Consider the following 12,825-nt stretch of genomic DNA (forward strand, 5'->3'; position numbering starts at 1 on the left):
ACTTTCATATATCATATATTTTCTGGGCACGGTGGCTCACACCTGTAATCCCAGTACTTTGGGAGGCTGAGGCATGCAGATCACTTGAGGTCAGAAGTTCGAGACCAGCCTGGCCAACATGGTGAAACCCCACCTCTACTAAAAATACAAAAATGAGCCAGGTGTGGTGGCACGTACCTGTAATCCCAGTTACTCGGGAGGCTGAGGCATGAGAATCACTTGAACCTGGGAGGTGGAGGTTGCAGTGATCTGAGATCACGCCATTGCACTCTAGCCTCGGCTACAGAGAGATGCCATCTCAAAAAAAAAAAAAAATAGAGTAATGCAGTATTTGTCTTTTTGTAACTGAAAATTAGCCTATGCTAATTTTATTCTCAGCAGGGGTCTTTTTTTTTTTTTTTTCTTTTTTAACCACCCCACCAGACGGAGTTTCGCTCTTGTTGCCCAGCTTGGAGTGCAATGTTGTGATCTTGGCTCACTGCAACCTCCACCTCCCGGGTTCAGGCAATTTTCCTGCCTCAGCCTCCCAAGTAGCTGGGATTACAGGCGTGCACCACCACTCCCAGCTAATTTTTGTATTTTTAGTAGTGACGGGGTTTCACCTTGTTGGTCAGGCTGATATGGAACTCCTGACCTCAGGTGATCCACCCACCCCGGCCTCCCAAAGTGCTGGGATTACAGGCGTGAGCCACCGCGTGCAGCCCACAGGTCTTAACAGTAGGGTACTGGTGTTACTTTGAGTCTTCTCTGTCAGCTTTTGGAGGTGCCAAGGAAATGACGTTTCAGCTTGTTCTATGAACAGTTATAGATTATGGATCCTTTTGTACCTAAAAGGTCACCCCTTGACTTTTTTTTTTCTTTAAATGTGCGTGCCACCACATCCAGCTAATTTTTTTATATTTTTAGTAGAGACAGGGTTTCACCATGTTGACCAGGCTGGTCTCGAACTCCTGACCTCAGATGATCCACCTGCTTTGGCCTTTCAGAGTGCTGTGAATCCAGGTGTGAGCCACTGCACCCAGCCTTGACTGACAGTTATCATAGCACTGATACCTTTTTGTGTATCTGAACAGTAGTTCCCACTTTTGGTCTAATGAGGGTACAGTTTATAGTATTTCCAAGACAAAATTCTTCAAGCAATCCTAAACGTAAAAAGAATTACAAATTATTACTACTATCTATGTATTGCCCTTTTAAATATTGATGCTAAGTCAGATCTTTGGACCTGGAAAGGTCCTCAAGACATCTTCTGGTTCAGTTCCCTGGCCCAAGGCAGCTACATTATCCCTGCTACTGTTTGAGATAAGCCATGGTCCACAGAGGTAAGGAGACCTGGAGGTAGAAGGGAAGAAGGAGGTTGTGTTGGTGATTGGTAGAAGAGTTGCCCATTCATCCATTTATTCTTTACCTATTGTACTTCTACTGTGGGCCAAGCACTTTCTAGGCACTAGAGTCAGCAGTGAGCAAACAAACAGAAATCTCTGTCCATTCTCATGGAAGGGGAAATAGATAAACTAAATACATAAATACATGTAATTTGTTAAATAATAAGTACTGTGCAGAAACATGGAGGGGAAAAGAAGGATGGGGTTTACCATGATTGAGCAGTTGGGAGATGCAGTTTGAAATGGGATGGACAGGGAAGCTCTCATTCCATTTGAGCAAAGACTTGAAGAGGTTAGGGAATGAATAATGAAGATACTGGGGACAATGTTTCAGGCAGAAGGAAACTCAAATGAACACGTTCTAAGGCAGCAGAACATCCAGTATGCTTGAGGAAAAGCAGGGATGCCAGTGTGGCTGAAGTGGAGTGAATGAGATGGTGAGTAGTAGGAAATGAGGGGCAAGATCATTGGCCTCATTGGTCAGTGTAAGGATTTGGGGATTTTACTCTGAGAAGTCCTCAGAAGGTTTTGAGCAGAAGCGGGACATGAGCTAACTTTTCCCTTCAAAGGACACTGACCGCTGTGTCAAAAGAAGTGTGTAGGAGGCTAATGGAGAAGCAGGGAAATAAGTTAGGATGCTGTTACAGTAATGCAGATGAGAGACTGGTTGTGGCTTAGATCAGGGAAGTAATGGTGAAGGTTGTGAGAGGTAGCCAGATACGGGGTAGATTTCTGAAGATTAAGTCAACAAAATATGCTGACACATTGTAAGTGGGAATCCTCAGCAATGCTAAACCCAAAGGACTCTAATTATGGGAATTTTAGAGATCATATGAAACTGATGGGCACAATTCGTCAGTGTACTTCTAAGTTGCTAAGCGCACTGACAAATTGTGTCCATCAGTTTGAATTGTTGAATTATAAGAAGCATGCCTTGGACTTTGGGCTAATACTCTTACCCTACATATTGAGTGAAATTTCATCTTATTTCCGACACCATTACATCCTCAGCAGCTTTTTGTGGTTCATAAATATTCTTTGTAACTTTCATTTCACATGTATCATTCTTTGTTCCCAAGTGTCTTTATTTTTCTTCAAGGTAGAAGATGTTGTTAGCCCAAATAAATCGAGATTCTCAGGGAATGACAGAGTTTCCTGGAGGAGGGATGGAGGCGCAACATGTTACCCTGTGCTTGACAGAGGCAGTCACCGTGGCAGGTGAGCAGTTGTGTTTGAAGGGATGCGTTTGAAAATATCATTTATCTTAAAGGAAAAAAAATTTACAACTTCCTAGTTCCTGATTTAGCAGAAAACAATATAAACCTAGGTCTTTTTATGAGGTGTTTTGGTTTTTTTTTTTTTTTTTGAAACGGGACGGAGTTTTACTCTTGTCGCCCAGGCTGGAGTGCGATGGTCTGCTCTCGGCTCACTGCAACCTCTGCCTCCCAAGTCCAAGTGATTCTCCTGCCTCAGCCTCCCGAGTAGCTGGGATTACAGGCATGTGCCACCACGTCCGGCTAATTTTGTATTTTTAGTAGAGACGGGGTTTCACCACGTTGGCCAGGCTGGTCTCAAACTCCTGACCTCAGGTAATCAACCTGCTTCGGCCTCCCAAAGTGCTGGGATTACAGGCATGAGCCATTGCGCCCAGCCTCTATGTGTATTTTTTATCTTGGTGTGCGTACAGTAGGGCAGGGAATTTTTTTTTTTCTTTTTCTTTTTTTTTTTTTTTTTTTTTTGAGGCAAGGTCTTGCTTTATCGCCCAGGCTGGAGTGCAGTGGTATGATCACGGCTCACTGTAGCCTCAGCCTTCTGGCTTAAGACATCCTGTCACCTCAGCCTCCCAAGTAGCTGAGACTACAGGCACCCACCAGCGTGCCCAGCTAATTATTTTATTTTTAGTAGAGACAGGGTTTCACCATGTTGCCCAGGCTGGTCTCAAACTCCTGGGCTCAAGCCATCCACCCACCTCAGCCTCCAAAAGTGCTGGGATTACAGGCATGAGCCATTGTTCCCAGCCTGTTTTTTGGTAAGTGCTAAATCTCACTTTTTTTTTTTTTTTTTGAGACGGAGTCTGGCTCTGTCGCCCAGGCTGGAGTGCAGTGGCACAATCTCGGCTCACTGCAACATCTACCTCCTGGGTTCAAGCGATTCTTCTGCCTCAGCCTCCCAAGTAGCTGGGACTACAAGGTGCATGCCACCGCGCCCGGCTAATTTTTGTATTTTTAGTAGAGACGGGGTTTCACCACATTGGCCAGGCTGGTGTCGAACTTCTGACCTCATGATCCACTTGCCTTGGCCTCCCAAAGTGCCGTGATTACAGGTGTGAGCCACTGCACCCGGCCGCTAAATCTCATTTTGAGTCTGAGTTAAGCAGTTTACCTTTTTTCTGATCTTTATTTGAAAAAAAAATTAATCAGCATGTCCATATGCTAGCTGTCTAAAGAAAATATTGATTTTTTTGTAATAGATGGTGACAACTTAGAAAATATGGAAGGCGTAAGCTTGCAAGCAGTAACACTTGCAGATGGTTCTACTGCTTACATACAACACAATTCTAAAGGTATGTGCCTCACATATGGCTGATTGGTTAATACCAGTGATTTATAACCTGTGAGTTGGAGCACCTAGAAGCTATACCACCTTTCCTATCTCTCCTAAAGATGCTGTATTGCATATGATGATTTTAAGTCATTTCAGTTTAATTCTTTTTTTTTTTTTTTATAATTTGGAATAGTCCTTTGAGATATTTGGAAGATACCCTGGGATATCAAAATTAGTGGGAGAGAGGAGAGCAGGGAGTATGTCTTACTATTTTCTAGTAAGACCTTTCTTGCTTCTTTACTTTGGGTCATTATTTCGTATTTTTACCAAATACCTGTAAGAGTAAAGACATTTGGGGCTGGGCATGGTGGTTCACGCCTGTAATCCCAACACTTTGGAAGGCCGAGGCGGGCAGATCACCTGAGGTCGGGAGTTCGAGACCAGCCTGACCAACATGGAGAAACCGTTTTCTGTAGTAAAAATACAAAATTAGCTGGGCATGGTGGCGAATGCCTGTAATCCCAGCTACTCAGGAGGCTGAGGCAGGAGAGTCGCTTGAACCCGGGAGGCAGAGGTTGCAGTGAGCTGAGATCATGCCATTGCACTCCGGCCTGGGCAACTAGAGCAAAACTCTGTCTCAAAGAAAAAAAAAAAAAAAAAAAAAGACATTTGGTTTTGCTTATCTAACATTGTCTCTGAATTAGTGTTTGCTTTGCTCCAGGAAACAGCCAAGTCCTCAAAAACTCTTTGTTTCTATGGAAACCTACTGAGCACATGCATACATAAACAGGGGTCTTATAGCCCTCAGGGATGAGAATGACAGATGACCTCACATACACTGACATAATCTGTCTGTCTTCCGAGCTTCAACTCCCCACTGGTCGTGGTCACTGATTCTAAGTGACTCTGAAAGGTATAAAGCAGTCCAACTCATGTAGCCTGCTGTGATGAGCCACTCTTCCTCTTGACCTCATCTAATTGAAAATTGCAGGGGAGGAAGGATGGCTGAGGGAGGATTTTCTGCTTTCTGTAGGATCACTGGATGTGTTATTGAATTGCCTCAGAACATTGAGGGAAGAATCAAGATGAATACGAGCTTAAGTTGTGTATGTTTTTATAGTTGATATCATTTTGAAATTGTATAAAGTTTAAAATTTTTGTTTGTGCCAATTTATTGTCTTGAATCTTTTGTTATAGATGCAAAACTCATAGATGGCCAGGTCATTCAGTTGGAAGATGGTTCTGCGGCCTATGTTCAACATGTACCCATACCTAAAAGTAGTAAGTATTTAAGATAACAGCACAGGAAACCATTTTAATTCTCAGCTTTTAGTATTTGCTGCCTGCAGCTCCCTCTTACTACCTAAACTTGGTCTTGATCTCAAGTCCTCCTTCTGTAAAGGGAGATTATAGATGCCACAGAGTGGATCTTAACCAAGACTTTCTCTTAAAGATAATGGAAAAGAAGTTACTGGACTGCACTGTGGAGATAAATGAGTAACAGTCCTGAGTGAATGTTTCTGTTTTTTGAGCTGAATCTTACATGTCTCTCATTTTCTTCATTTTTCCCCTTCTTTCAACTCTCTTTAATACTGGTGTATATTTCTAAAACCATTATTCTAATGTCTTTTTACCTTTAAACACTGACTCAGGGAAGCTTTACTGAACTTACTTAAATGTTCAAAGACTCATGAAGCAAGTATAGATTGTTATAATGTGTTAATGGTTTATTGACTCTTGTTGTTAAGTGAGTTAATTGGAATGTGCTAGAAAACATGAGATCTAAATGTAAGCATTGTTCTTGAGCAGGGGACAGTTTGCGTCTAGAGGATGGTCAAGCAGTACAGTTAGAAGATGGTACCACAGCATTTATTCACCACACCTCCAAAGGTAAAATAACTTTGAAAGTATGAATAAAATAAGGGAGAAGTGGGAGTGGTGGGGGAAAGAAAACCTGTGTTTAGCTTCTGAAGTGTTGTCATGGGAAAGAATTGTATTTATTCATTAAAGTACAAGGTGGCAGATTTAAGCATGATTTAAGGAAAAATTTTCCTACAATTTGAGCTGTCCAGTGACAAGCTGGAACAGCAAACCAAATGACTGGTCCCTGGAAGACTTAAAGTAGAGGCCACATTTTGTTTTTTTGGTTGGCTTTTGTTCTAAGAGACAGGGTCTCACTCTGTTGCCAGGCTGGATTGTGGTGGCACAAGCACAGCTCACTGCAGCCTCAAACTCCTGGGCTCAGGGATCCTCCTGCCTCAGCCTCCTGAATAGCTGGGACTACAGGTGCATGCTGCCTCTCCCGGCTAGTTTTTTCATTTTTTGTAGAGACAGGGTCTTACTCTGTTGCCAGGCTAATCTCAAACTCCTGGCCTCAAGCCAGCCTCCCAAAGTGCTGGGATTATAGGCGTTAGCTACTGCACCCAGCCTTAATTTCATATTTTAAAAGCAGCCTTGGCTACTTTTTTAAATGACTCAGAAATAAAATCACAATGTAACATTGAAATGGTTAACTTCATATTTTATTCATTTCTGTGTTTTAGAGATAAGATCTTTGTTAGGCTAGAGTGCAGTGGTACAATCATAGCTCACTATAGCCCTGAATTCCTGGGCTCAAGGGACTTTCCTGCCTCAGCCTCCTGAGCAGCTAGGACTACACGTGTGTGTCACCACAGCCAGCTGATTTTTAAATTTTTATTTTCTGATTAATTTTTTTTGTTAAATATAGGGTCTTGCTATGTTGCTCAGGCTGGTCTTGAACTCCTGGCCTCAAGCAGTCCTCCTGCTCCGACCTCCCAAAGCAGTGGGGTCACAGACATGAACCACTTTGCCTAACCTATTTCTTCCTCTTAAATACAATTTTTTGCCTGGGCATGTTGGCTCATGCCTGTAATCCTAGCACTTTGGGAGGCCGATGCAGGCGGATCACCTGAGGTCAGGGGTTTGAGACCAGCCTGGCCATGCAAAACCCTGTCTCTACTAAAAATACCAAAAAATACAAAAATTAGCCAGGTTTGGTGGTGCATGCCTTCAATCCTGGCTACTCGGGAGGCTGAGGCAGGAGAATCGCTTGAACCCAGGAGGTAGAGGTTGCAGTGTAGTTGAGATCATGCCACTGCACTCCAGCCTGGGCAACAGAGTGAGACTCTGTCTCAAAAAAATATATATATGTGTGTGTGTGTGTGTGTGTGTGTGTGTGTGTGTGTGTGTGTGTGTATAAAATTTTTAAAGCAAGGTCCTTTGCCTACTATGTTTAATTGAAACTAAGTATACAATTTCAAAAATATTTGAAGCAAATACAGCAAAATGTTAATGCTTATTACATTTGTTTAAGGGAAGTTCAGGGGTTTGAGGTGGAATGTGTAGGAATGATGAGTACAGCTCTGCAACCAGACTATGTATATTCAAAGCTACTTTTTTTTTGCTGTGTGACATTAAGCAGATTACTTTTCTGTGCTTTAGTTTCATCATCTGTAAAATGAGGATTATAGTAGGTGTCCATATCATACGTAGGGTTGTTGTGAGGACAGAATGCACAAACATGTAAAGCACTTAGAACCGTGCTTGTCTCATACTAAATGCTCAATAAATGTTACCTATTGTTACTACTTTAGAGAATATTTTATTTTAATTAATTAATTTATTTATTATTTTGAGACAGTCTCGCTCTGTTGCCAGGCTGGAGTGCAGGGACACGATCTTGGCTCACCGCAACCTCCGCCTCCTGGTTTCAAGCGATTCTCCTGCCTCAGCCTTCCAAGTAGCTGAGATTACAGGTGCCCGCCACTACGCCCGGCTAATTTTTGTGTTTTAGTAGAGATGGGGTTTCACCATGTTGGTCAGGCTGGTCTCAAACTCCTGACCTCAGGTGATCCGCCCACTTCAGCCTCCCAAAGTGCTGGGATTACAGGCGTGAGCCACTGCACCCAGCTAGAGAGCATTTTATTATAGAATGACATAACACGTTTTAGAAAGGCTGTTTTGTTGTGAAGCCAAAGGGAGGAATCTTTTTGTTGTTGTTGTTTTTTTTTTTTTGAGACAGACTCTCGCTCTCTCTCCCAGACTGGAGTGCAGTGGCGCGACCTTGGCTCACTGCAAGCTCCGCCTCCTGGGTTCACGCCATTCTCCTGCCTCAGCCTTCGGAGTAGCTGGGACTACAGGCACCCACCACCATGCCCGGCTAATTTTTTGTATTTTTTTTAGTAGAGGCGGGGTTTCACCGTGTTAGCCAGGATGGTCTCGGTCTCCTGACCTTGTGATCTGCCCTCCTCGGCCTCCCAAACAAAGGGAGGAATCTTTAAAAAATTTAAAATACTTAAATTTATAAATAAATTTCTTTAATTACAATTGGAAAAAAGTAAAGTCTGCACTCCTTCCTTCCTTCCTTCCTTCTTCCTTCCTCCTCTCCCTTCCCTCCCTTCCCTCCCTTCCTTCCTTTCCCTCCCTTCCCTTCCTTCCCTTCCTTCCCTTCCTTCCCTTCCTTCCTTTTCTTTCTTTTCTTTTCAGCGGAGTCTTGCTCTGTCACCAGGCTGGAGTGCAGTGGTGCAATCTCGGCTCACTGCAACCTCCACATCCTGGGTTCAAGCGATTCTCCTGCTTCAGCCTCCCAAGTAGCTGGGACTACAGGTGCACGCCACCATGCCCAGCTATTTTTTTTGTATTTTTAGTAGAGATGGGATTTCACCATGTTGGCTAGGATGGTCTCAATCTCTGACCTTGTGATCCGCCTGGCTTGGCCTCCCAAAGTGTTGGGATTACAGGCGTGAGCCACCACAAAAGGCCGCACTTTTTTCTTTATCAATAAGTGTTAGTCACAGGTTCATTGTAACTGGCTAGATTTATTATTTCACTATCTCTATATATATATCGATATAAAATCACTATTTTATATCAATACCAGTATAGATATAGATATATCTTAGTGTGGACATTTAGAGGGGAAAAAACCACCATGGAGGGACTGTGGAGTCATACTGACATGAGTTCAAATCCTGATTTCTCTACATACTGATTTTGACTGTTAATTGTTAGTGTTTTTTCTTTGTTTGTTTTTGTTTTTGGTTTGTTTTTTGAGAGGGACTCTGGCTCTGTCGCCCAGGCTGGAGTGCAGTGGCGCGATCTTGGCTCACTGCAACCTCTGCCTCCCAGGTTCAAGTGAGTCTCCTGCCTCAGCCTCCCCAGTAGCTGGGAATACAGGCGCGTGCCACCGTGCCCTGCTAAGTTTTTTGTATTTTTAGTAGAGAGGGTGTTTCACCGTGTTGGCCAGGATGGTCTCAATCTCCTGACCTCGTGATCCGCCCGCCTCGGCCTCCCAGAGTCCTGGGATTATAGGCTTGAGCCACTGCACCCGGCCTGTTAATGTTTTTTAAATTTTCTGATTGCTAAGGAAAGTGATGTTACTTCTCCAAACCTGAGTTCCCATTTATACAATGAAGGCAGTAAATGTACCTGCCTTGCAGAATTATTGTGAGGATTAAATGAAATAACACATATCAAGTGCGTGGTCCAGTACTCAGAGTAACTACTCAATAAAAGCTCATTTCTCTCTTCCTTTAAATATGTAAATATTTGTCAGATTTTTCCTTTAATTTAATGGCATTCTCTTCCACTCTCTCAGATAGTTATGACCAGAGTGCATTACAGGCGGTTCAGCTGGAAGATGGTACCACAGCTTATATCCACCATGCAGTGCAAGTCCCGCAGTCTGACACCATCTTGGCAATTCAGGCTGATGGGACAGTGGCAGGTCTGCACACTGGGGATGCTACAATTGACCCTGACACCATCAGTGCTTTGGAACAGTATGCAGCAAAGGTATAGCATTTCACAATGTCAAGAATGTCGCAGATATAGCTTCTTTATTTTTCATGAAAAGAAAAGAAAACAAAAAAGTACACCTCATCAAAAAAAACCTGGCCAATTTTGGCTGGGCATGGCGTGATGGCTCACGCCTATAATCCCAGCACTTTGGGAGGCCAAAGTGGGAAGATTGTTTGAGCATAGATCCCTGTCTCAAATTCAGAAATTAAAAAAAAAGACACTAGCAACTCAAAGTCAAAATCAGTTAGTATCGAAGAGATCAGCATTTATCTTAAGTGAAGTGTGGAAAGATTGGAAAAAAAAAGGGAATGGAGTAAAGACTTATAGAAGAGAAATGAGTGGCAGGTAATTCACCGAAAGATATACAAGGATGAAGGGCTATAAAAGAAATAATAAAGTATAAATGGAACTGCTTATGAATTAAGAAGTAGGAACTATAGATTAGGAAAAGTAAAGTCTCAAGTTTTATATCAAAAGAGCTGATTTTTTTTTCCCCTGCATTGAACATGTATCTCTCATATAACTTAAAAGGTTTTATTTCACTTTTGTTAGGGACATTTTCTTTTTTTTTTTTCTTTACAAACAAAATAAATAGAGACAGGGTCTTGCTCTTTTGTCCAGGCTGGTCTTGAACTCCTGGGCTCAAATGATCCTCCTGCCTCAGCCTCCCAAAGTGCTAGGATTACTGGCATGAGCCACCATGCCCAGCCTATTAATGGAAATTTTCAAATATACACAAAAATAAATGATAATGAAGCCCCATGTACTTTTTTTTCTTTTTCTTTTTTTTTTGCAAGCTTCTCCCTGAACCATGTACTTAACCAGCCTAAACCATTATCAAAATGTAAAATGTTTTAAAGCTTTATTTTATTCCTATAGGTGTCCATTGATGGAAGTGAAAGTGTAGCAGGTACTGGAATGATTGGAGAAAATGAGCAAGAGAAAAAAATGCAGGTATGTAAAGCTACTTTTTAATATAAAAATCTAACTTAGCATTTCTGTGCCCTTCTGTGGATGAAAGCAAGAATAGGTAACTCACTACCTCTCTAGGAAAATCTCACCAGTTCAGAAAAACAATGTATGTATTGGGCAGCAGCTTTCTCAAACTGCCTGAGGTCCCAGTGTTCATTGGTGGATGCAAAATGATGCTAAAGAAATGGAAGTATCACAGAAATCCAGTTGAAGCTTGTGTGCTGGATTCCAAGGCAGTTTTCTGGACAAGGCAGTTGTGGAGACCAGGTGACTTCCTGACTGCCCCCACCCATGGCATGGCAATTTGTGGATACTTTTTCTGGGACTTCATCATGACTCTTTCTAAATAATCCTCACTGCTTTGCTTTTTGTATTTTTAAATTTCTTCTTCTTCCAGCTGATTCCCTCCATATTTTCCTTTTCAACTTCGGAAGGGAGAGTCCAGCCTAGTTAATCTTGGACAAAGCTGTTTATACTTTTTCTACCAGACTGCTTCCTGGTCTGCAGGTGGCCTGTGGGCTGGCTTCCCGTGGTTCAAATGTTCACCCTGGGTCCAGTCATTGGCTGCCCCTTACCTAAGTAACAGCCCAGAGCACCAGTGCTTCTAAAAGTTTTGTAGTAAGTACAAAGTAGTCACAGGTGCATTCTTGCATATCTCCTACAATCAAAAATTCAAAACTTATGTTATTCAAGAATTGTTTTTGTGTTGGGGGGATGTTCGTGTGGAGGGTATGCTTGGAGCTTATATAATCATTGTAGTACATTCCTGCTTTAATGCTGCTCTTTATTTTCTCAGCAATTTTCTCTAATATTTTGTTGACTGTTCCTTTATAGTAGTTTTTTTTTCATTCTTCAGAGTTTTATTATATTTAACTCCTAAAGTTACTACTCAGGGTCACATTTATAACCTTGAGCATTAACATGACCACTTAGTAACATTGAGTGATACTGTTAGGGGTTATCAAGAAGATTTTACATTTATATTAATAGTAAGTGATAAAATAACAGGAATCACTGAAATCACTTGTAGAAATATGGTTCTGGCCGGGCGTGGTGGCTCATGCCTGTAATCCCAGCACTTTGGGAGGCTGAGGCGGATGGATGACTTGAGGTCAGGAGTTTGAGACCAACTTGGCCAACATGGTGAAACCCTGCCTCTACTAAAAATACAAAAAATTAGCCAGGTGTGGTGGCTAGTGCCTATAATCCTAGCTACTCAGGAGGCTGAGGCAGGAGAATCGCTTGAACCCAGGAGGCAGAGGTTGCAGTGAGCCAAGATCACGCTGTTGCACTCCAGCCTGGGCAACAAGAACGAAACTGTCTCAAAAAAAAAAAAAGAAAAAAGAAAAAGAAATATTATGCTTCTACGCATTGCTGAATAGCCAATATTTCTGTTTACCAGCTGAAGTGATGCTACAAAGTGGCAATAGAATAAACACAGTTTTCAGTTCACTAAGCCCATCAGCTTTGATGCTGTGTGATTCGTAGCAAAATTTTCAGGTCTCAATTCATATTCATATTTTGTGAATGAAATGAGACTTTAAGGCAGGTGTGGTGGCTCACACCTGTAATTGCAATACTTTGAGAGGCTGAGGTGGGAAGATTGCTTGAACCCAGAAGTTTGAGACCAGCCCGGGCAACAAACTGAGACTCCATCTCTACAAAAAATTACAAAATTAGCAAGGCATGGTGGCACACATTTGTAGTCACAGCTATTTGGGAGACGAGGGCAGGAGGATCCCTTGAGCCCGTGGTTTGAAGTTATAGTGAGCTGACTGTGCCACTGCACTCCAGCCTAGGCAACAGAGCAAGACCCTGTTCTCCCCCACCTCCCAAAAAATGAGACTTCAGTATTTTTTATACAGTTGTATGTCAAATCCACCTAAGTCAACCTATACTAAGATGCAAACACAGGGTAAATATGTGCGGGAGTTATAGGTCAGTGGCTTGGAGTGTTGGAGTGGCCCAATAAGTTCTCTGTCTTATTGGTAACTGACAACTACATTTTAAAATAATAGAATATTTTGAAGAAAAGCAGTCGTAGGCTGGGTCCGGTGACTCACGCCTGTAATCCTAGCACTTTGGGAGGCCAAGGCGGGTGGAT

At 42.4% G+C, this 12,825-nt stretch overlaps 1 protein-coding gene across 18 annotated transcripts in view; it reads left to right on the top strand.

The window, feature by feature from the left end:
- ZNF143 (zinc finger protein 143) overlaps positions 1–12,825 on the top strand; it is a 64,449-nt gene that overhangs the window by 7,942 nt on the left and 43,682 nt on the right. For 4 of the 18 annotated variants that reach the window (XR_010147140.1, XR_010147141.1, XM_054662081.2 and 1 more), the window contains exons 2-7: positions 2,489–2,603; positions 3,856–3,948; positions 5,127–5,210; positions 5,736–5,819; positions 9,547–9,743; positions 10,629–10,703. Coding sequence is in view for 16 of the 18 variants with exons in the window: in XM_054662081.2 (XP_054518056.1) it covers positions 2,489–2,603; positions 3,856–3,948; positions 5,127–5,210; positions 5,736–5,819; positions 9,547–9,743; positions 10,629–10,703 (648 nt within the window). In the remaining 2 variants the exon portion in view is untranslated. Of the gene's footprint in view, positions 1–979; positions 1,003–1,719; positions 1,823–2,484; positions 2,604–3,855; positions 3,949–5,126; positions 5,211–5,735; positions 5,820–9,546; positions 9,744–10,628; positions 10,704–12,825 lie in introns of those variants that run through there. The other 14 variants (XM_508277.5, XM_009459929.4, XM_054662086.2 and 11 more) reach the window with 10 other exon arrangements.

This window comes from Pan troglodytes, chromosome 9 (assembly GCF_028858775.2).
Source record: "Pan troglodytes isolate AG18354 chromosome 9, NHGRI_mPanTro3-v2.0_pri, whole genome shotgun sequence".
Taxonomy (NCBI): domain Eukaryota; kingdom Metazoa; phylum Chordata; class Mammalia; order Primates; family Hominidae; genus Pan; species Pan troglodytes.